Source organism: Typopeltis vanoorti, chromosome 10, assembly GCF_054136105.1.
Source record: "Typopeltis vanoorti isolate ZY-2024b chromosome 10, IOZ_Tvanoo_1.0, whole genome shotgun sequence".
NCBI lineage: Eukaryota > Metazoa > Arthropoda > Arachnida > Uropygi > Thelyphonidae > Typopeltis > Typopeltis vanoorti.
This window is the reverse complement of record NC_143558.1, coordinates 121,326,010-121,350,660: the sequence shown is the minus strand read 5'-3', so window position 1 is coordinate 121,350,660 and position 24,651 is coordinate 121,326,010. Positions and strand designations below refer to the sequence as shown.

The 24,651-nt window shown below is 36.4% G+C and overlaps 2 protein-coding genes across 6 annotated transcripts in view; both read left to right on the top strand.

Moving 5' to 3' along the window:
- The first annotated feature begins 7,929 nt into the window (after nt 1–7,929).
- On the top strand, nt 7,930–9,890 carry LOC150102746 (uncharacterized). The gene is made up of 3 exons (XM_090398730.1): nt 7,930–7,941; nt 8,892–9,571; nt 9,695–9,890. Exons 2-3 carry the CDS (start codon nt 8,892–8,894, stop codon nt 9,888–9,890), a joined length of 876 nt encoding a protein of 291 aa, XP_090254856.1. The 5' UTR covers nt 7,930–7,941.
- A 5,797-nt stretch (nt 9,891–15,687) lies between these two features.
- The window catches only part of Vps16B (Vacuolar protein sorting 16B), a 289,159-nt gene continuing 280,195 nt past the window's right edge, over nt 15,688–24,651 (top strand). For 2 of the 5 annotated variants that reach the window (XM_090399627.1, XM_090399623.1), the window contains exons 1-2: nt 15,720–16,006; nt 20,199–20,342. In XM_090399627.1, the coding sequence (XP_090255753.1) occupies nt 20,311–20,342 (32 nt within the window). In that variant the 5' untranslated portion in view covers nt 15,720–16,006; nt 20,199–20,310. The other 3 variants (XM_090399626.1, XM_090399624.1, XM_090399625.1) reach the window with 3 other exon arrangements.

Genomic DNA, 24,651 nt, shown 5'->3' with positions numbered 1-24,651 from the left:
ATATATTGGAGAGAATACAAAGGAGAGTGTTAAAAATGATATCAGAGTTGTGAAAGCTGATTATGAAGATAGATTAAGAATTTGTAGGCTGCAAACACCAGCAAACGAGAAAGACTGGTGATATGATTGAGACTTACAAACTTCTGAAAAGATCATATAAGATTTCAGTTGATGGAATTTTTCAATTTATGGAGGGTGGAGAACGAACGAGAGGGCATGCTTGGCAGGGGCGAATGCTGGTATTAAAATTCACGCTTGCTCTTATCATTCAGGGAGCGAGAGGTGTGATTGAAGTCTGATTAGCGGAATAATGAATTACTGACCATTTAAAACTATATATTTAAAAATGTTCGTACATATAATCATACATATACAATTATTTTACTAAATGATTTTTTATTCAATTTAGCTACTTGAATACAAATTCTACCCTACAGTTCTTCTTCATGAACTGGTCAATAACATCGTCATAAAAAGTTGGTTTTAACTTAATTTTCCCAAGCAACACACACAGACTTGTAAAGGCTGGCTGAAGCTCACTGGCTAGAGCTACTTCGACTGCGTGTGGCCTGTGTTTAAGCAACAGAGTGAGACGACGTGAGGGGAGTGGAAATGGCCATGCACGCACATGAAATCATAGTGCTTCAGCAAGGACCTGGACGCTCCTACAACTGAGCAAGCCAAGGTAGCTTTGACTAGACGAGCAAGCATCGGCCTTCGATACACAATGCAAAGCTCAATTATTGCTGCGCAAGCTTAAGACGTCTTCTGTCTACAGAAATAAAAGTTTAAATGGAATGCTTATAAATGCATGCATTTATTAACAAATAAATATTACTTCTTTCTCAATCAATGAGTTTGTGCAGCAACCATGGAGAATTCGCCCCTGATCCTTGGAAGCTGAGAATGAAGGCCGCCAAGAAGGGTATGGGGGCTAGATTTTTCTCTCAGAGTGTGGTGCATGATTGGAACTAATATATATATATATATATATATATATATATATATGGCGGGATTCGAAATCTCTTGGCTGGAGAGCGGAAATACATTAATATGAGCGACATTTATTTCATGACCTAGGAACAATAGAATTTCTAATCTGTTGTTTAAGAAGAATAAAACGAATAAAGGAACGGTTATTTTGAAAGACTGGTCGAATATGTGATAAAAGGAATTGTGGAGTATCAGTCATACAACACTTATAATAATTAACCTGAAAAGTCAGGCCTAGCACAGCATTCGTTTTCGCTTTAAATGCGAAGATTTATATTTTAATAAAGTGTTAAAGGGTTAATACACTGCTCGAACTTAAATTGTAACGATTGTATGTGTTTATCAAAAATATGGAAAAGCCTCATTCTCCTTAGTCATCACTAGTGTTATACTCGCACACACATACTATAATAATATCTCGATGCAGCTGCATCATATGTACATCACGGCTAATATCCTTTAAAATAATCCATTGTTGGCCTTTTACCTTTTATAACCGTTCCTACACTGAAGAAGGTTTGTGAGTTTCGAGCCGATATATTTGTAAATAAAGTGTTATTTAATGTTTCTTCTGGTCGTGTTAAAAATATTTATTGACATTACACAAGTACCTCTAACAACAACAAAAAGGATCCAATTATATTACAGAGAGAAATATAACGTAATATTTACGACGAAACAAGCATTGAAAAAAATAAAGATGCTCAATTCAACCATCTTCATCTTCAGAATTGCCGTTGGAAAAGAGGTTTTATAGAGATATAGACAATGCAAAAAGGATTTGATCGCCCTTTAGCAGTATCTGATTTCAAAGAAGCTAAATTAGTTGTCCGTGACAGGTCATTCAGCCTAACATGAAAGATGAAATGAGACATATTATTGTGCCACAATTCTGTTACTTTTATGATTTTTTCTACTCAATTTGACTGACACTCAAGATACAATACCAACTGCATCGATTCCACGACTGGATCTTTGAAATTACGTTTAATTGAAGCGACTGACTGAAATATCCCCATACTGACCATGTACTGTAAAGTTTAGCAAAAATATAAAAAAAATCCTAAAAGTAACAGAATTTGAGTATCGGGATATTTATTTGTATTAATTTTAGTACGAATATTAATCAAGAAATTTAACTTATTGAATCTATTAGCGTTCGTTTAGAGGGATTGATTACATGATCCTCCACAATACTTAGCTTTTATTATATATAACGAAATAATTATTAAAATCCTCACTGACCACAATATCATGTTGTCTGCATCTTAGGTAATGTTAGTCCAGTTTCATACAAGTTGGGGAATTGATACCACTTTTCCCTATATTAGACTGAAAAGCTGATTAAATAAGTAAACAAATTCTTAACACTTTAATTTCCCAAAGGACTAGATGTTACTCTTTTTTCTTAATAATTATTGTGGTTGTTCGAAATGGCGACTGAAGCAGGTAAGGTTGTGAGGTCAGCTTATTATATCTGTAAACTGTGCGCTCCTTTGACCAGTTTGCCTATTTTTAGGGATGGGAAACGGAGTTTAAGGGAGGAAATTTGCCCTTTTACCTTATTATGAGACGAGTTAACTCACTGATGAAAATCCCGTCATGATTCTTTGCTTTCCAGACAGAATTTGAACCCATATCTTTTCAATGACTGATGCTTTTTAGCATTAACTCTGAAATCAGTAAGCCATTATCGCCCTCACGTGAGTGTATTTCCAAGCATGGTTTGGGGAAACCGTAGGTTACGAAAGGGAATTTCCTAATCCCTCTAATTCTTAGTCCAAACTAATAGCTTATTCGGGGGGGGGGGGCGTGTGTGTGTGTGTGTGTGTGTGTGTGTGTGTGAATTTTTCCGAGTTTCAGAGTAAAACCAACATTTTTTCACAGAGAAAAATCTCTATTTATTTAAACCAAAGAGTGACTAATCTGGAACTAGCTGGGAAAGATTAGAAAAAAGATCCTTTAATCGAACCTATAAGTATTTTATATCTAGTCCTGTAATTATGAAGTTACTATAAGGAATCACAAGTACTTTCGTGGAATTAAATGACGGTGATGTCGCTCTAGTGTGAGACATTCTTTATAATTACCAATACATTTATTAATAATAATAAATAAATAAATAAATATAGTCTCGGTAAATTAGTCGATAGTGATGGTAGCCTTTGAGTTAAACGTGAGAAATCCTTATGCCTGCTCGTCATCTGAAGATGAACTGACGAATCTCATAATTGGGCAGCAGAGGTCCTCCAGAAGTTCAGTTTCCAGAAAAACATAGGCTTCTAAGAGACATAGCAAATGTGACAACTATGCTGATATAAAATTAAGTTTATGTGAAGCCAAATTACTAGCCATTTACCATAATCGGTAAAACAAAAATAATAAACAACATTGGAACTTGGAATGAACAGTTAATCTATGCATGCATAAAATATTTGTCAGATAAAAAAAAAGAACGCGAGCACTATTCATCTGTCACTGTTTTCTCATCATTAGTATACATATTTTTAAAAAGAAATTTCCATTTTCTTAAAATATTTGGGACACTGCATAATATATTACTCAATGCACATCCGATCTACCAATTGGAAAATTTGTAAATCGCAACAATCCTCATCTAATTGAATTACAGTCATCCCTCGACTTACGTCGGGGTTCCGTTCCATCCGGCAGGACGTAAGTCGATACATTAAATAAATAGAGTTATAGGGGTCAGGGACTTAACAGTAATAAGTATACTCCCATTTTAATTTTTAAACCTTATTATAAAACTGAACTGTGTGTTACTGCCACTATAAAACAGAAGAATAATCACCCAAATCATCCTCCACAATGACATCTTCATTACCTTCCCTATGTGAAGGAGCAGGCTGCAACTCTTCTGCTGTAACCTTCGTGTTTTTGATGAAAATGGCCAATGTGTTTTGCTTATTCCTCTTCTTCTTTTCATCATAAATTTCTTTATAGCAAGCAAACGCATCATGTACTTGTACTTCTACTGATATGTAATGTTCAACACTCGGGTCCGTGTCTTCAACCATTTTGAGAACATCGCTAACTGCAGAGAACATTTCTGCAAGACTCTTCACTGTAAATTGTTTAACTACCTCTCCTTGTTTATTTTATCTCTTCCTTTTCTCGTTCTTCTTCTTCTTCTGCAACAGGTTGTTCCTCCAGTTCGACCAATTCTTTGTCGGTCAACTCTTCAGGGGCACTGTCTATGAAATTAACTATGTCGCCATCATTCACTTCGAGAGTAAGACTGTTTGCTAGGCCCGCTATTTCTTCACTCAATTTAAAAGGTCTTCATTTTTTTTTCTTTTTCAAAACTCCCAAAATCGTGCACAAATCTTTTTAATGTCTTTTTCCATATGAAACTCATACATTGAGAGGTCACTCCGTCCCAAGCCACAGAAGTATTTTTAATACCATGATAAATATTGAATACTTTCCAGAATTACATGAGAGTCTGGTTGTTTCCTTCAGTAGCAGAAATGGCTTGTGAAAAAGTTCTCCGTAGAAAATAAGCCTTAAAACACTACAAGAACTCTTTGATCTATCGGTTGGATCAATGAAGTAGGGTTTGGAGGGAGAAACATGACCTTGAACTTGGTGAAGATCACGATATAAGACGGATGACTTGGGGCATTATCTAGAATTAATACAATTTTAAATTCTACATTTTATTTTATACAATAGCTTTCCATTTCACTCGCATAACAGTTGATTAAGGCATCCGCATACAATTTTTGAGTCATCCACGAGTTCTTATATCCCCGCTAATGAACTGGAATAACATCCTTCCTAATGTTTTTGAAGGCTTGTGGATTCTCACTGTACCATATCACAAATGGTTTCAGTTTATATCCAGTCACATTAAATCCTAATAGAATCATAACACGGTCTTGAGCTTTGAATCCAAGCATAGATTTTAGCTTTTTGTGGATGAATTTCCCACTCGGGCATTTTTTCCCCCAAACAAGGAGGTCTCATCCATATTAAATATTTGCTGTGGCAAATAATTTTCCTCCGTAATAATTTTATCCAATTTCTCCACAAACCCCTTGGCAGCCTTCTCATCGGAACTTGCAGATTCACCATACATTTTCACATTATGCAGTGCAAAACGCTGCTTGAATCTCATGAACCAACCGGAAGAAGCATTGAATTCGTAGTCGTAATCGAGCCCTGCTGTCTCCTTCAACATGTTGAAGAGACATAGTGCCTTAGCGGTTATGGTCATGGTGCTAAGAGGTATGCGCTTTTGGTTCACGTTCCTCTATGCATGATGGAAGGAGCTTTTCCATATCACCGCTAAGACCTTGTCGTAATTTTCTGTGATTCTTCACTAGGTTTTTTTAATTGGGCATGTACGGGCCATGTTGCACAAAATATCGCGAAATATTTAACGATAAATATACAAATAACCTATTTTTCAAACACAAAATCAACAGAGGAACTGTTGAAGCCACGTACCGCCTGCCGAGGGAAGTTGGCGCTAAATGCGCTGTTGCCACTGTATTGTTACATGGTACATTGTTGCTAAATAACCTTTTTAGTTTACGCTCGCTTGCGTCTTGTTAGAAAGTATAGTCGAAAATGTTATTTTTTCCATTATGGAATCACGGACGTATCTTCGAACGGACGTAAGTCGAGGGATGACTGTATTTTATTTTGTGGACCAAATAAATAATATACTTCAGTATTATAAAAATATTAGTAATACTTTGAAAGGTTCGGTTTGGCATCTGGCGAGAGAGAGAGAGAGAGACAGAGAGGATATCTGAATATCAAATCAGAGCGTTCTTTTATTATTGTGATGTGTGATCCACGCCTTCGGTGAATATGCCGATTCAAAAAGATAATTAGTTATACTATAATAGTCCATACTGTTATTTTATCGACTATCTAATGTGAATTTCGTTAACAATTGATAATTAGTAATGAAATTACGGAATGCCAATTTATATATTTTTAACTCAACTGCTGAATACGCCATACTTGCAAAATAAAGCATTCCGGTCTGATTATTGCTTTCCTCACCTGATCCAAACACTTACTCTGATCTAATAACTGAAATTATTCTGATCGGTTTGAGTGCCTTACTTCTCCATTTCACTCAAAATCGATGACCCTAATCTAAGCTTTGTGTTTTCTAACCAATCTGCCAAAGCAGTCCAAAATAACTAAGCAGCATATACTCATTGGCTCGAGCTAAACTTCATCCTCTCACTCTCAGCAAATCTAAAGCAGACTTTCTAAGGACCAAAGCCCCCTGCTCAAATAGCAGTCGATCCTTTCGGTCTCTTGTCAAGGCTGTTGAGCAAATATTCAGCCTTGCAATGTTTCCACCTCTTTCATATCCTGGTGGGACAATGGCAACATCTAAAGATAAGCAGATCTCTTGGCATTAATCTTCTGCTCCAACTCTTGTGAAGACCAAAGTAAATCGCCTCTGCTGCTCTGCAGTCTAATCTGAACATACTAACCTCGGTAATCTTTCGACAGAAGAAAGTCACAAAAGTATTTAATAGACTGCATACGAATACAGATGGCATCCCCTCCAGTTATACTAAAAACTTGTGCTCCAGAATTAACACCTATCGTATATCCGCTTCACAAATTGTCTTACTCATCGGTGGCGCGCCCAGAAAAATGGGGGGGGGGGGGGGCAAGGGACCCTGGTCCCTCCAAAGAAAAAGGAAAAAAACACTAGAAAAATTTCCAAAAATCTTTTCCTAATTAAAATTCATTTTTTATTTATGTTGTGTCGTGTCTTCTATTTCTATACTACTTGTGAATTAGCGATCATTACAGATGCTCAGTCATAGGTCGTATGCGATGGTAGTGTGTATTCTCAAATCGTCTACTCAACTCGGCGCCCCCCCCCCCCAAGATGAAACCCTGAGTGCGCTACTATTACTCATCTTGCATCTATCCAACAGCATAGAATCAATTTAGATCCAGCCTGTTCCTAAAAAAGAGAAAGAAACGCCAACCGTAAAACTTTTGTCCCATTTTTCCCACACCTCACCACGTTCTTCACTTCTCTATCACTACCTAGAGACCAAACAGTTAATTAGTGATTATTAATATAGATTTCACCATTCTTATTCTATAGCAGACTTCCTTGTTAACCTTAGCCACTTTTGGACACAGACCGTGAAATGACCTGAAGAATCTTATGTAGTCGCGCTTGATGTTTCCAATAGATTGATTGAATCTGTAATTGCGGCCTTCTTTTCAATATGTAATCTTATATATATATATATATATATATATATATATATAGTTATTAGTTGGTTTAAATTGCATTCCAGTCATTTGAATCCAATGTTAGTAATTTTTTACTTTTTTTGTTTCTTTCTTTCTTGGCAGACTTGAACTATAAGTTTCCTACAGAACTATAAGTTCTTCAATCTTTTTTTCTATTGCTAATAATAATTTATATACGATTTCCCTTCCTTGCTAAATGCTATTTCACTATATCAAGATGTAAATATGTACTGAAAATCTTTTTTTTTTTTAAACAAAACTACAATGGGTTATAGTTATTAATTTATTTAATGTACAACGGTACTATAAGAATAAGTATAACTTTTCTTACAAATGTATTAAATGTTATGTTATATATGTTAATGAATGGCTATGAAGAACAGCTCCTGTAACCACCCCTTGAATTTTCTTCCGATTCTGCATGTTTGGAATACGTCAGAACTTTTTTTTTTATTTTTTTATTTATTTCAGTGATCGCTTCTACAAAGAATGGACCGAAATTTAAATTACCTTATCCTGGTAGCGGGGGAACTTCTATAATCACATGATTAAGCCTATTCATTCATTGGCTATTGCTTACCTTGAAAACATATTTAACTGGAAAGTTGGAAAGGTTTGCTGACGTTGGCTTTCGTTCTTCCTGATCTGTGGAGTCAAAGAAATAGCGGCAAGGTAAATTTCGTTGTGTATGAAGTATTGCTTGAATGAGATTTATGTTGTTTGTCTTTATGTAACTTAAGTAAATAACTGGCGCGTTATGATCGCCCAGTATTACAATTGTTTACTGTTGGTACCTTAAGCGCTTATTTTTACTATTAGTATAGTATTTTGTGCATAATCGATAAGTCTGACTTAAATTCATTTCAGATAATGATAGCGATTGAGCTGAAACTTAAATTTTTAGTAGTTAGCACATATGCTACTTAATGACTGTACGAGCCTCTGCAATGTCTTATGAAAATTGGATTTTAAACATGCATTTAAAAAATCCACCACTTCTATTTTGGGCGAATTCCTATTCTCGTAGTAGTCAATTCTTACCTTTTGCGTTCTAAGCTTTTCCCTGTGAAGAAACGGCTAAGAAAAAAAAAACGGTGCAACACAAATGCCGCAAGTGTCTATGAAATTAACTTTAAAAAAAGTTCTGGAGTTAAGTCAACCATGTGAGTTAAGGCTAACCTATACGAAACTCTTTCACGGAAGAAATACTCATAAAAAAACCGGCCGAAGCCATTTCTTAAGATACTTTCTGGCGCGGTTTCTTAAATTATGTTACTAGCATACTTGTCGCCGCTATCCTAGAACTCTCTTGTTCTGTGACCTTGCTGTTTATCTCTCAATTCTCAAAATTAACTGAACTCTGATTTTCCGAAGTTACTCAATTCAGTAAAGTATTTTTCATGGTATTAAACTTTTAAATATTAAAACAATCGTAACAACGGTCCGATGGTTTACCTCATTTGTAACTCCATAAGCTACAAGTTTGCACTTAGTTTCCCTTATTTACTATCCTAAACTATTTAAATAAAATCGTGAATTTTACTCAAGTTTCACAACCATGAAGACGGCTTGCTGAATCTCTTAAGTCGCTGATAAACTTATCAATGTATCTTTCTTTTCAGATGAATTTGGCAGTATTAATTTCGGTATGCATCTTAACAAGCTACTTCCAGCTAGCAACTCCGATCTACTTGAATGCGATTTCGGCATCCCTAGCAGCGCTACCTATAACTGGAGGTCTAACTGCTCTAGGACTAGCAGGAGTTAAGCTAGCACTAGGAGCTAAACTTCTTTTCTTCCTTGGTTACTTCGGAAAGCAGAAGAAAACTGCATTCATAAGCTCATATGGCGCCTCAAAACTACAAGACCAATCCTTTGCTCACTTTCCAAGTTATGGATTCCAATATCCATATGCCTATCCTTATGCATATCAATTCGGCATAGGGCAAACTTTCTCGCAACCACCTCTGCCAAAATCATATCCACCCATACAACAAGCTCCATCTTTTCCTCCAAAGGCTCCCAAGTTCAGTTCAGACCAGCAGTTCTTTAATCCACAATATATCTCTAGTCCTAAAGCACACATCCCAACAGGATTTTATCCTAATGAGCTGAATATAAAGCCAGCTGAACCTCCTGTTGCTTCTCCACCTCAGGATAAGGAAGACGATGAAATAGAAAGCTTCTTTGCATTCCTTGAAGAAATGGATGAAAGCTCTTGCATCTCTAGGCTAATATGCAATGTTGGAGGAAATCCTACCCAGCTTGGGGAATTCGGTCAAGACGTTAATAGTATAATGAGGCAAGTTTTTTGACTATTAGTTGTATCGATTTCTTGCTTCAATCATCAGTAACTCGATTTTTAGTATTGTCAAAATATCAAATAGCTAGTTTTTAAACTTATCGACTTCACTTCTATTTCCAGTTCTCTCACGGATGTCCCTCAAGGTACAAAACGAGCACGGTATGTCGAAGTTTACCGATATGGCCTTCAACACGGATCCAATGCATGTGGAGGAAAATTTTCTGCCTGTGACGAAGAAAACTACCAACTTGTGAAAGATTTCATCCCAGCAGTAGGAATTCCACAGAATCTGGCAGCCAACGTTCCATCACCTTGATATTTTTAATATTTTGAATGTAGTAATACTAATATCTAATAAAGACTAATTTCTTACTGTTAAATTGCAAATTACTTCATATGTAAGTTAACATAGGCTAGTTACATCAAACTCTAAGTATTATCCCTTTCACTGTTAATATTCTAGTTGCATCTAAACTATTAGAGTGACCTTTTACTTGACATGTAAATTACGATCTAGTTACCATGACATGGTAAAATTTCTCTACATGCTGTTCCCTCCGAGCGATTTGTCTTTTGTATCAAGGTATGCCGTCTGAAATAGCCTTTTAACGATGTTCTTAAAACCAAGAATCTATTTGCCAAATAATCCAGAGGCTATACCTCCTCTGTTAAACTAGCCTACTCCACTTCCTCTCCTGACAAGTCTTTAACTCATGTCCATTATTTCAGCATTTATCGCTCAGATTGGAATCTCCTTTCCTCATGGTGTTTTCCTTGTCTCTTCTTTTTAATAAGACAAAGGCTTGAATGGCTGAAACTTCTAGAGGCAATTAGTTGTATATAAGGGCTTACCACCTGAACTTTCGTCAGCCTGTAAGTTTACTTCCAATTATGTGCACAATGCAGAACTATTGCTACAGGTTTATATTTATTGGGCTTTGCTATTTGTAGCAGATACTCAAATAGACAGAAAAATCATTCTGAACATATGCCATGGTAACCTCATGGAGGGGAACCTTCATAGTAATAGACTTCACACTGATGTCTTCAAATCAATGCCTGATCTTTGTGATTTGCTTCCACTATCTGGGAAGCATTCTATTTTAGTAGTTAAGCTGCCTGTAACTCTTGTAAGAGAAGTCTTACACATGTCATTTCTGTATCCAACATGGCTATATATATTTCATTTTATGTGTAAACGGATTAATTTTGACTAATAATCCTACTTAAAAGCTCAGACAGCTTTTCTGGGTTTGCAAGGCTGTTTGCCATCAGATTCGAAGTCCTTCTCAAAGGAAATGGACTCTGTATATTTATATACAATTGAGAGAGCATGAAAGGGACGGGATATTCTAGTGTTAAATCTGCTCAACATCGGAGAACATATCAATAAGTAATTTAATTACACTCGCTCCACTTGGGGAAGTGATACCTGGGAGATTGTAAGATGTGCTTAATATTCTGTTAAGGTGGAATTACAAGGTTAGTGATTATATGAGAAGTCCGCTTTCAGCAGTGCTATGGCATGATAATTTGAAAGGAGAAATGTTGATGGTGTGTGGGAGATTGTTCACTCAATCATGGCTGAACATTTGGGACTGAAACGTGTTTGCGCCCGATGGATTCCCAAACTCTTGACACCGGAGCAAATGCAGCATCAAGTGGATGTGTGCACAGAAGGGAAAGAAAGACTGGAACAAGAAGGCGACAACTTCATAAAACGCATCATTACAGTAGAAGAAGCTTGGTAGTATCACTATGACCCTACAATGAAACAAAGTGAATGAAAGCATCCGTCTTCGCCTACCCCAAGAATGCAAAAACTGTAAAATCGGCTGGTAAAGTTATGACCATGATGTTTTTTTTTGACTACGAAGGCATTGTTTACCAGCACGCTGTAGAACCCGGGAATACTGTAAACGGCTCATATTATGCGGATGTTTTACGGACAATGGTACAACACGTCAAAAGGAAGCGTCCATTGCTGAAGAATGGCTTATTGTACTACGATAATGCAAGGCCACATATATTGCTAGTTGTGTAGTGGACGTTTTGCAGAAGAACAGAGATCCTTCCATACAGTCCTGATCTCGCAGCGATTTCTGGCTGTTTCCTCAGCTCAAGACCACTAAGAGGCTGCCATTTCACAAGCAACAAAGCATGTGTAAAAGCTGCAGAGGCGGTTTTGAAAGAACTCTCAAATACGGAATTTCGCATGTGTTTAAGAAGTGGACGCGACGTTGGGACATGCATCGCGTCTCACGGTAGTTACTTCGAAAAAGACCATGAAAATGATGACGATTAAAGGAAATCTGTTTTATGTATATATAAATATAGTTTTATAACTTATTGAACAGCCTATATATATATATATCATTCGTAATTTGAGCTGGTTAATAACACGAGCAAGGATTACATAATCCATATTAGAAAGACTGATAGATATAACTAAAGCTCATCAGGGAATAACCCCTGTTAGTCTTAGGTATAACTATTATATGTATGACATGACGAACTCGCCTGGTGCATTTCCATTGACAAGGAAGATGTTGAATAGTGCTACGAAAACGGGAAGAATAAAATCATATATGACGGGCAGTAAATCTGTCCTACTCTGTCTGGCCCGTGCACTTTCCTGGTACAGCATTACTTAGGCCGTAGTGATGGGTTGATCTAACCTTGTTTGTATGGATGTATGCAGTGAAAGCGGAGTAGATTAAAACAGACAAGAAATTATATTCTTGTTGAAATTATAATTATATACTCAAGCGTACGTTTAGTGAGCATGTGAAATATCTAAGTTTGCACGTTGATACTTCACGACTGAGCTACTTGTACATAAAGGCTGACTTCGTATCAGTTGCCTTAGTATTCCTTAATGCAAAGCGAACTTCCTTTCAGAAGTGTATGGTAAGGGTCATATTTATTTCAACCAATAAAGATCAAAACGAGTCTCGATAGAGAAATATATCTCGGAGTCGGGATCTGACGAGGTACGCACGTTCTTGACTATTTTATCATATTCTGTTTTATGGTATATTTGAGTTGTGCCCATCTGTCCCAATCCCACTTTTTCCAATTGAAGCTGAGATGGTGATATGATATTTGGATAACAAGAGGGATGGGAAGTCTGGGAATGTTCAAGGGCGTAGACAGTTTTTTCAAGGCAGCGAAACGCCAGCATAGCTAACTTGTGATCCAAAATGGTGTTAATTTTTTATTATTGTTACCACCCAAGACAACAGAGTCAAAGACTCATCTGCATGCCTTAACTTCTCGACTCTATGGAGAAGAGACGATGTTACAAAAATCAATTGAATCTTTTAGTGTTATATACTACCCTCTTGCACAACTGTGTAGTCCTGGGAACAGTGGTTTCAATTTTCCAAACGTTGGTAATCTGGACGTTTCTGATGCCAATTTGCAAAATTTCTGTAGCATGATATTCCCAGTGTTGTTTCCCCTACTTCATTTAGGACTGGTGTCGCCACGCAAAGTGTCCCATCAAGACGTGATGAGTCATATAGTTTGAAGTTCTGGAAGACGCAGGTCTATCAGCTGCATTAATTCTGTCATACATATTGATAAACCAGAACTAAAATTTTTCACGTCCTTGAAGCAATGGAAATGCCCCATGATATTTGATGCAAGAAGAGACATGGTAATTCATGTCAGCATGAATTAGCATGTCTCTTGTTGCTTGGAGGGGAAGAATGGAGCCTTCTTACATTCAGAGAAGGGGACAGTGGAGGATACATTCCCCATCCGTCGCCACATCTGTTTTTGATTTCCAATTTTACTGTTAGTAGTGCTCCATTCTTGTCTTTGATGACATTCAATTTAGGCTTAAACTTGTGCTTTAGGTCGCTAACTAAATGAACTATCCTTTTATAATAGTGCCTTCTCATCTGGAACTCTATCTCTTCACGTTTATTAGTATAAAACTTTTCCTTGTACTGCTTAACAATTCTTCTGACTTCTCTATAGTAATCTCTTATAATCTTCACTCCTGTGTGTCTTTATTTTTCTAACCACCTTCTTTCGATTCATTCTAATGTTGAATCTAATATATATGGGTCTCTTGGTCTTCCTATTGGGCCAAGATACTTCTTGACTGTATCCTGTGTTATCACCTTAACTCCTTCCCAAAGCATTTCTGATGAGTTCTCCTAACTGGTCTCAAAAAAAGCATCCAACAAAGTTGATGTTTCTTCTGTATTTAAGTAATTTCCACTAGGAATTACTTACATATCCAGTCTAGTGGGATGTGCCTGACTTAAAATTTTCGAGAGTCTTATTCTTACTTTGAGTCTTACTAGCTGTTGGTCTGTTCCACAGTCTTCTCCAGGACAAACATACACATCAAAAATACTTTTCTTCTACCGCTGGAGAGCCAGGATGTAATCAGTCTGGTGCCTTGACCAACCAATGTTAGATATCCAAGTTTGTCTGCCAAGGATGTTTCTGGATGCAGGTATTGGTAATAACTAATGTCAGCATGGACGCATTCCAAGTCTTTCGCCACGGATGTTGCTTTTATCCAGGCCAAAACATCCCACACTCAGGCCTAACTCTCATACTCTTTCCCATTTTGCAATAAATCCCATAATTTCTAGAATTGCTCGCTCTCTTCATCAGGCCTATCAGTGTGCAGTAAATAAACTACTACAATTAATACATTGGTAGGATGAGCCTAAGTCTAACACAAATTATCCTGTCATTAAGGATTATAACAGGACAGGATTATAACCAAGAAGGGTTCTTGCCTGAACTGTCTTCAGTATCATAGCTACCCCACAATGCTTTGAGTTACCTGAGTAAATAACTGGCTTATTAAACTGTCTTTTGAAGTGACCTTCTCCATTCTATCTGGACTCTGTAATTCCCAGATGTCAATTTTCTTCCTCTTCCTCTCTTTACAATTTCAAGAGTACCCATCTGTAGATCTCAAACATTCCATGTGCCTATGCAAAATTCCCTTATAAGATCAATTCTATACCTTCTGTGTTCCTCGTTCACAATATCACTGACTTTTGTTGGAGACTATAATATACTTCTCGAAGAGGACCCTCTGCCTAAGCCCTGAAAGCGGCTCTGATTATTCTGCACGACAGCCAATGCAGCATGAGATGTATTATAAAGCACAACCATATTAGCATTTTGGAGTGAAGTCACTGCACGAAAAAAAGTGGTATGGTTGCAGAGGCGATTTCTACATATCTGGGAAGATTGGTTCCCCAATTCATCCCACATTGGCCAGGTGGGTTGGGACATTCACCTGCTACGTGAGATATACTCTCACTGCATAAGAGGAAATGAAATAACACAATAGGAAAGATTCACTCCTAGCCCTTGAGTACTCTAATAGCATTGGGGGGAAGGAACAGGAGGAAAAGAAAGAAGAAAAGAAAAAAATGGGAGGACCAGTCTGCAGCTAAAATAACAGATGTATATTACATACAGTAAGGCATGGTCCAGCATTAGGTACCTCTGGTTTGCCAATAGGTTAAAAAGATATTGTTTTTATCATTACTACTCGTAATTCATAAATTACATTTTAATTTCTTCTAGATTTGATAAGTAAATTTATATCATTGAGGTCACTGTAGTTCTGGGGAAATAACGTTTGCATCCATAGCTCTTGGCCACCCCAAGAATGACTGTTTTAAGTTCGATTCAAGTCGTAGACCAAATGAACTTATTCTAAGTCTTTCTTTCCTCGTGTTAGTCAATCTTTGGCATAGCAAGAAAAACACGACAAGCGGGTTTTTGTCATGTAAACTGAAGAAAATTGACGGTAGAACTCACAGTATTTCAGACATTGACATACTGTATAGGGATTAGGGACAAGGAGATGGTTACACTTGTCTTCCTCTCCTCACTGGACTGTTAATAATTATTGATAGTCTTGGGCGAGCTATCTGATTCGTTATCAGTGGAACTGTCCCCTTAGTTTTCAAAAGTTAGGTAAAGCTAAACGACCTCGCCCACCCCTGGGAATAAAAGGTGTTAACGGATTATTTTTCTTATATATATATACTTTTAACCCGAACGTGTATCTTAAAATTTGCATTTGTTTTAGTTAATTATATTTCCGGTAGGGGGGTGGTTGTCAACATCATCTGTTTGTGGGTGTCTAGTTGGTTTCAATATTGCATGTGGTGTTTTTAAATATGTCTTATTTAAGTATCTTGAATATTAAATTAATGCTGATAGGTGAATTATGAAATGCTGTTTAATTAGAAAATGAAGTGTGCCACGTGTTATGTATTTTGTATCCAAACTACATATAAACAGATTGTGAAAATATTGCTTTTTATTTGTACGTAAATTTGAGGTGAAAAAAATACCTCCAAGTCTCATCCTTCATCATCATGAAGAATGCGTTTTAACGTATAACAAAAATTATAAACAAAGAAAAAGTATTAAAATGTAATTGTGATGAACATGTTTTTAATTTTTTCCCCTTTTTCTGTTTATCACTCTGATAATGTTATCATATTAAGGAAGTGCCTTCACGGTATTGATAGATTTGTGTTATAGTTGAATGTGGTACAAAGAAACTATATTAACATTCCTCAGGTTTATGATGTTAGAAAATTCTTCAGTAATCAGAAATGTGTGTGTGGGGGGGGGCTGTACATTGTGCTTCTTTTAAAGGAAGAAGCAGTCATTGTTTCTCTCCTATTTCAATCTTGATGAATTCATGGGGAGATGGAATTATTTATAAAAGGTCATCATTAAACTCTGTTTTCTGCATAGAGATTAGTGTCCATTACAGTCCTATCTGTCTTTATGCATGCTTTACATTGACAGAGAGGTAGGTATTCTTCTCTTTATGCATCCCTCCCACATTTGGATAAATGACTCATGGCCTTAGGAAAGCCCTTTGACCCATTGATAACTTAAGAAACATTTTCTGTCTTCCAAACTAAATCTTGTTGGTCTTTTCAATAGGAGGTGAAATTTTTTTTATTTTTAAATTTATATTTTTTTTTCTGGAAATAGCACATTTGATTTCGACTTATTGTGCTTGATGCTTGATTTTTTGACCTTAGCAGACTCATAAATAATTCTAAGTAATGTGATATTGATTTATATATGTAATTCATTTATACTGTTTTGCAAAATGACTTTTTCTCCTCCTGTATCAGCTATATTTTGCATTTCAAAATTTGCTCTTGACCAGAGTAAATTGGAGATATCCAGTGCACTTTTTTTCCCTACATATTATTTGAGCTGTTTGCATTTTATAGTTGTGTACCTTTTTCGTTTGATTCAGATGTTTTGTGAGTAGACTGCAATCTTTTTATATATTGTCATTAATCCTGTATCTTCAGTGAATCAGGGCTCACTGCAAGAACTGATGATGCCTTCTCATAAAATACCTGTTAACTTCTTATTAAAGTCATTCAGTACATTTAGTAAAGTACATTTATCACTTCCTCAGAAGTGATAAATGTACTTTAAAAGAAACTATATTAACATTCCTAGAGTTTCTGGTGTTAGCAAATTCTTCAGTTAATCAAAGTGTGTGGAGGGGGGGTATTTCAATTACTATTATTAGCAAGTGACTAGCAAGAGAAAAATCTACTCACACTTTCTGATTGCACTGCTGGAATTTTTTCTCCCAAACACTAAAGTTTTTCACCATTCATAATAAGGAAACTGGTCAGAAGAACACACACAATTAACAGACATGATATATACTGGCTGCTTTAACATGATATAGTGCTAATTGCTTTAGCCATAATTCCAAACAGCACAATGCAATTATTTTCTCTCCTACTGTATAATGATAAAAATCACCTTGTTTCATGTTGCAAAAATATAAAACCAACTTTCCTTTATTTTCATTGATTTTTGCTATTCTAACCTTTAAACAATATTTCTCTATCAGTCTTTAACAAGAATTACAATTTCAGTACAAGTTGAATATGGATCAACTTTAGAGGGTAGATAATTTTCATCTGGTGCATGACCACCACCTGGATTATCTAACACTTAAACCACCAATCTATGTAGCTAACATCTGAATATCTACTTCTTCTCAATATTATGTGCTCCACATTCCTGCCATTCCTCATGCAAGTTCTTTCACCATTTCTCACCATTATTTCTCCCCGATGCAACTTCTGGGAATGCCCCAATGTTCTATCCTTTGAAAATATATCTCTAGTGTATAATTAGTAATTTTCTCTAACTTATATTTCAAAAAAATTTGAATGTAAATCTGCTGACAATTACCCCTTCTCTTATCATTTACCAAACTTGCAGGCTGCGCTCTATCCCATCAATTTTCACATAGTGTTCTATACGGCTAAATATCCCATTAAAAATTATAATTAAATACAACTGGTTTATAGGCAACACTGAGTAAGGCTTGGTTATTTGGACAGTTAATTCTGTTTTAATTCCTGCATATTCTCAGATAATAATAATAATAATATATTTTGATTTGAATATTTTCATATATTCTGTTTGTCACTTTTATATAAGATGCTTCTGCAATAGCTATAAAGCAAAATAAAATGAAATCAGCATCGATATAGTAATCTCTCTTTCTCCTTAATCACATATATAAATACATGGAGTGCAGTTATTTCTTCCAACTTATAATATTTGTAGAAATGTAATGTGCTATATACATTGATCTTTGCAGATTTTTTTTTTTTTCAGTTAAGTATTCTGGCTTTACAAAGACACTAACATTAATAATAGTTTAGTTATGAACTCTGTGGGTTTTATTTATGCATTTGACATAGAGCAGTTAGTTGTATTCATATTACTGTCAAGGCAAGAAGTCAGCAGACCCCCCCCCCCAAGGGACAGGGTACACTTTGCCATGTAACGAGTCACATTTGTAGCTAGTATAAATTGGAAGAATATAATGCTCCCAAGTCAGTGCAATTGTGTGTGAGTAAAACGCCTACAAGAAGGGAATTCACGAAATTTGAAAAAGGCTTGTGATAGGATGCCATGTTGCAGGCCTATCTATTGAGTGAATTGTTGATGAATTGGGCCATCCCAGGTCAACAGTCAATGATACCATATAGAGATGGGAGCACAGAGAGTTAACTGCAAGTGCTACGCGAAGTGGATGATCCACTGCATTCACTAATTGACCAACTAATTGACCATTGGGTGCTACAAAGGATAATATGTAAACACAGCCATTCATCAGCTGACACATTGAATACAGAGTTCCAGGCTAAAATCAGAACACGAATCCACACAAAACATTCAGAACCAAGGCTCACAACATGGATTTATATGGTGGGATCGCAATATTCAAGACCCACATTACCTGAACCAACATGCAACATCATCTTCAATGTGCAAAGAGCATGTATTGTGGAACATGGAAGCTTGCGAAGCTGGAGTGATGAATCATGCTACACCCTCTACCAAGCAGATGGATGAGTGTGGATGTAACGGATGCCTGGTAAAGTCTCTTACCAGAGTGCATAACGTCAACTATGAAATTTGGAGGTGGCAGTGTGATGGTATGTCCTGTTTTTCCTGATTGGCCTTGAACCTCTGTGGTTTCATGAACATTGAACTCTGAGAGGTATCCAAACATTTTGCCCAATGCAATGCTTCCTACTTTGTGGCATTTCTACAGAACTGACCATTGTCTCTTTCATGACTGACCTCCTCAAAGCCCTGATCTCAACCCTATTGAACATCTGTTGAATGAACTAGCATGTCGGATGAGGTCAAGGGACATCCTCCCCACAACAGTCCAGGACCTCATTACATGCCTCCAGGAAGAATGGTCCAAAATTACCAGTGATTGCTATCATATGCTTGTGGAAAGTATGCTCCATAGTATTGCTGCAGTCATTGCAGTGAAAGGAGGTCTTGCATCTTATTGAGGTTGGCACAATGCATTTGTTTCTCACACTGTGGAAGTTGTCTGGGAAGAAGCTGCTTGGAAAGAAGCTTGTTGACTTCTTTATCTAGTTTATCACAGATAACATTAAATGAATGTTTAGTTTTGAATAATATTCTTACCTGGCCCCTCTCAGCTTTCAAATTGACAAATAGCATTTAACGTAAATGGAGTGGAACAAAGTTATGCATATCTAATTTATTTATATGAAAATACATTAGCTAAAGGATAAAAATATACAGTACATAAAATCTTGTAATTGCTAATTTATTGTAGCATACGAAATTTCAAATTTTTGAAATTGTTAAAATGGCACATGAAAATTTATTAGCAAACAAATCAGCAAGGGATTGCTGAGTTAAGAAAGTAATATAATATGATATATAATGTTCATGAATATTAGCTTGAATCAATGGTAAAAACTAAAAATGTAGTGGCTCTTGTTCCCCAATCAGACAATACTTGATCTTCCAGAATGAATTTCCCTCTGAAAAAAAAAAAAAAAAAAAAAAATTCTTTTCAGGGTTATGAAAATTATATGAGTGCCAACTAGGAATTTAGTTGAGTGATTATAATTTACTTTGAGCCTTTTTCTTTTCTGCAGGTGATATATTAATTGAGCGCTTTGTATGCCACCCATACAACTTCTTTAAGTTATTGCGTGTATGTGTGTGAGAGAGAAAGAGGCTTCTTTTCAGCTACTGATTCTTTGAAATGGTTTATTTATAGATAAAGCTTGCTCCTGATATATTATGGATAAACTTAATCTGGATTTCTTCATTTTTCTCAATACATCCCAGTAAATGTTTCTTCATTATATCAGATGTATTTAAGCTGAGTAATGGTTGATATCAGAATAGGAAAATCAAAAAAGTAAGTATTTTAAATTACTTTCTTCCTTATCAGATATGTGTGGGCGTGTATTTTTTTTTTGTCTCTCCATCGACAAATCTGCTCTCCAGCCAAAAGGCTGCGGGTTCAAATCCCGCCGTGGGCATGGATGTTTGTGATTGTCTGTGAAAGCACTAGTGGTGGTAGTCGGTGGCAGATGGCGTTTGGTGGAGTAGTGAGACGAAGAGTTGTAAAGTTGATGCCCTCCCTCGATGAGTCTTTGGACTCCCTGGAGGTGTGATATGATAATAATAATAATAATAAATAGTTGTAAACCTATATTGCATCAGTACCATGAGTACACTAAAGATTTTTTTATTTTTTTTATTATTTTATTTTATTTTATTTTTATTTTTGCCTAGTCTGGATACCCTGCTCTAAAACCCAAACAGAACTTTTTCAAGCCATTTCAGGTCAGCGTTAAGGAGTGAGGTGGTCTTATACCAGCTAATGAAATTCATCTCCCTAAAGACCATAAAAAATTTCGATACTCATGGCAAGATTTGAAACCCCATGACCTTATTAGAAAGTGATAATACTCAGCCAACCTGCTGACATCCCAGTACTGGACAACATATGTATGCACAATGGCATTTCATTCAAATTGGTCAGTACTAAACATATGAATTGCACAGCTTCAAAATAGAGAATCAAGGCATTATAATTGGAAAACAAAAGTATGCTCCATGGATTAGTCTTTAGACCATTGTTGTTTAATCTGTATATTGATCTCTGAAAGGACCTAACAAGAGATCTTTAATTGTTTGCCAGTTATGCAAAGATAGGCAGAGCAATCAGCACTACTACTGACTGATATACAGCATTTACATTGTCTTTTAAACATATCATAGTAGCATCTGTAGTATGTCATGCTCATGTTGAAAGAGTTGTCTGTTTTGGGAGAATTACATCATCCTGAAATGTTACATATCAGTCAGCATTTATCTTTTTGTGCACTACAAAGTTCTGTGTCCATACCAGAAGAAACAGCTTTGGACTGTCCATGCACCAGTAAATTTCACAGTTTGGGATAAAGCTCTCAACCATAAAAGTGTTTCCCCGTGCATCTATTGCATTCATACTTCGATGTGGTAGGTGAATGATGCAAGTTCTGTGTCCATACCAGAAGAAGCAGCTTTAGACTGTTCATGCATCAGTAAATTTCACACTTTGGGATAAAGCTCTCAACCATAAAAGTGTTCCCCGTGCATCTATTGCATTCATACTTCAATGTGGTAGATGAATGAGGAACACTTTTATGGTTGTTTGAGAGCTTATATATTGGGGAACACTTTTGCTCATCCAGTCAAAAAAAGTGCAGCATGTTTTTATCACTCCACATCATAGACTTTCAGTACTATGTGTTAGTTATCACAATTTTCTGTACACCAGTGGTCTGTGTTATTAATAGCCACTCTTCCATGAAAGCTGAGACTGCACAGCTCTTTATTTAGTGTTCTGCTACTTACTCAATATCTAAAGTCCTTGAACTTTTGGATAATTGTTTCCACATCAGAAATGACTATCATGGATTGTTTCTGTGGAATTTCGCAAGTACTCTTTGGTCTCTTCCATGTGAAGCATAGAAGCTACATGTTTATGGTAAGAGATCCCTCCCATAGTGAGGTGCTGCCCCTTTTTCATACCTCTTGTATTCTTTGCTCTACTTCTCCTGAGTCTTTTGCTTTCCTCTTTTCCAGATGACATCACTGATATCCAGTATCCTGCCACTGTGCTTGCTGTGCATTGCAACTTGTGGAGATCTGGAAGGAAGGAAGGGGAAAGGAGGAAGGGTTTTCTGGTAGTATGCATGTGCTACTTTTTCCTCTGCTTGGGCAAGCTAGGTAATCCTGGATGGATCTGTTGGCTTATCCTTGATTATCTGCAAGGGCCAGCAATGTTGAAGTAAATCTCCTTCCTAGTATAGGGGAAAGGACTCAAAGCTTGCTGTTGGAATAACAATGGTGTTCCACTTACGAGCACATTTATTGCTTGCTGGATAGTGGGTGTCCATATGTGGCTCTGTGATGGGGATCTCTGGCACCAAACCAAAGTCCTTTTGATTATGAATTGTTCATGTGTAAATTTTTCAGGACCCTCAGAACCTGGACTGTAGGCTCCAGCGGGGGCAGACCTGCCCTAGTTTATATATAAATATTTAACCATAATGTTTACAAGTTTACAGTAATAAGACGAAACAGATTGAAAATTATTTGTTGGTGGAGATTCCTAATCCTATGATCTTAACGTAATCCTAAATTGCTTCATGATGGTCATAGCAGTTAAAATTCTAGAAAATATTAGTCTTGTTTTGACATATAATTCTGATTAAAGAAACTACAGGTAAATATTATTAAAATTACCTGATCCTAGAAATGTCATCAGCCCCTTTGATTGTGTGTTCAAAGATAACACCCAAAGAAGATTAAATTGTTATTCTGCATTCAATTTATTTTTTGTTATTGCAACTTTAAAACTTTTTTATTTCTTTTTTTATCATATTTAGTTTCATTCTACCGATATTTCAAATGGAAGAGTTCATTGTCTGGGTTGTTTTGCATGGGGAGTTAATGTCCGAGGGTTTTTAAATGGGATTATTGTCCATGGGGGAGGGGGGGGTTGTCCAGGGGTAATTGTCCTAGAAGCGGTGAAAAAATGTGCTGTTAGGATCATCTACGCCAGCGGCATCTACCGCCACTAGTATTTTTACAATCACAAACATCCATGCCCACAGCCTTTTGGCTGAGAGTGGATATGCTAACCACTCAGCCAACCAAGCCGGCAATTAATTGTTATGCGCATGCACACTGCTTTACAATTATTCCTTTGTACTCAGTGATGACCAGTTCCAGAGGGTTCTTGTCATTACTACAATCAGTGGCGGCTGATGACAATAGAAATAGGTTGGGCCAGGAGCCAAAAACAACTTAATTTTTTTATATTTATATAGTGGGTTCTTTATTGATTTATAATTATTTCTATTACAATAATGTTTAGTCAGAATCCACTGATGCATCGAGCTATTAATTTTTTAAAATTGTTAAGATGTAACATATACGGGCTCAACATATTAATAACACGAAAACTTGAAAGATTTGCAGTTGCAGGCATAGCCCAACAGACTAGAGCAAAAAAAAAAAAAAAAAAAAAAAGCTCAATAGACTAGAGCAGTGAACCGGAAATCCAAAGATGCTGGTTTGACTCCAGCTGGCCGCCCTGCAAAATGTTTTAATTTTTCAAGTGTTAAAATAAAAAAGTTATTATTTATTTTATAAATCAATGTCGAAACTTCCGAGATTCCAAGAAATAACGAGAAACATTTTTTCAATAAACTATTGATTTTGTTCGTAGTTAAAATGTATTGTTTATGGACGTAATAAAAATTTAAACTTTAAAATAAATTATAACAAAAAACGACAACAATAATTAAGCACACTAAAAACAATAAAACAGATCAACAATGAGAATAAATAATAAGACAATGAAAGAATCGCCCGCTATTTATGTACAAACGCAGTGACTGGGCCAGACTAAACTGGCCCCAAGATAAGCATTACACCCGGTAAATAAACACGATTGCTAGTGCACTTGCGTCATACATGCCCTGTGTTCTACACGTATAAAATAAGGCCAGCCGTGGCTGGACTCGGAGACTGTACTAAGTCACAATATACAATATTGCCACAAAATACTACAGTAATTTTTTTATTAAACAATAAAATGTTGTTTTATTGTTGGAAATAGATCAAAAAATAATAATTACAAGAAACATATTTTTTAAAACTACAATTATTGAGCTAGTTATACAAATATAGGCGGGGCCTGGCCCCTATAGATGAGCCGCCCCTGACTACAATGACAAGATGAGGTGCACTGGTTTCAGTTTCTTTGGTGCACAGCATGGCCTTGGCACACATCCTAATTTTGGGTGATTAAGAATTCCTTGGTGAGTACTTGTATGGTGGTGTAATTCAGGTTCTTGTACCGACACGTTCCTTTGCAGTAGTATGCTTCAAACTCGACGGGATACACCACCCAATCCCAGTCATTCTCCTTGAACAACACCTTCAACAATTGGATGGCGATTCCAATATAACCTGATTGGCCATTTATTTAGAGATTTCTCCTCCATCTCATGTACGCTCATAGCTTAGCGGACTGGATGGTTAGTCCAGCTCTTCTGTTCCTGTAATGAGCCACGATGTCCAAGGGGAAGGACAAGTGTCAGGGATGATCTGTGTTCCTTGAATGGTGTTGTAATCAACCTTTATTGATACCTATATTGATTTAT

Excerpts from the sequence above, each read along its gene's own strand:
- LOC150102746 (XM_090398730.1), top strand. The coding sequence starts at position 8,892 with ATGAATTTGGCAGTATTAATTTCGGTATGCATCTTAACAAGCTACTTC. Across the intron at positions 9,572-9,694 it reads GACGTTAATAGTATAATGAG|TTCTCTCACGGATGTCCCTC; the intron begins GCAAGTTTTTTG and ends TTCTATTTCCAG.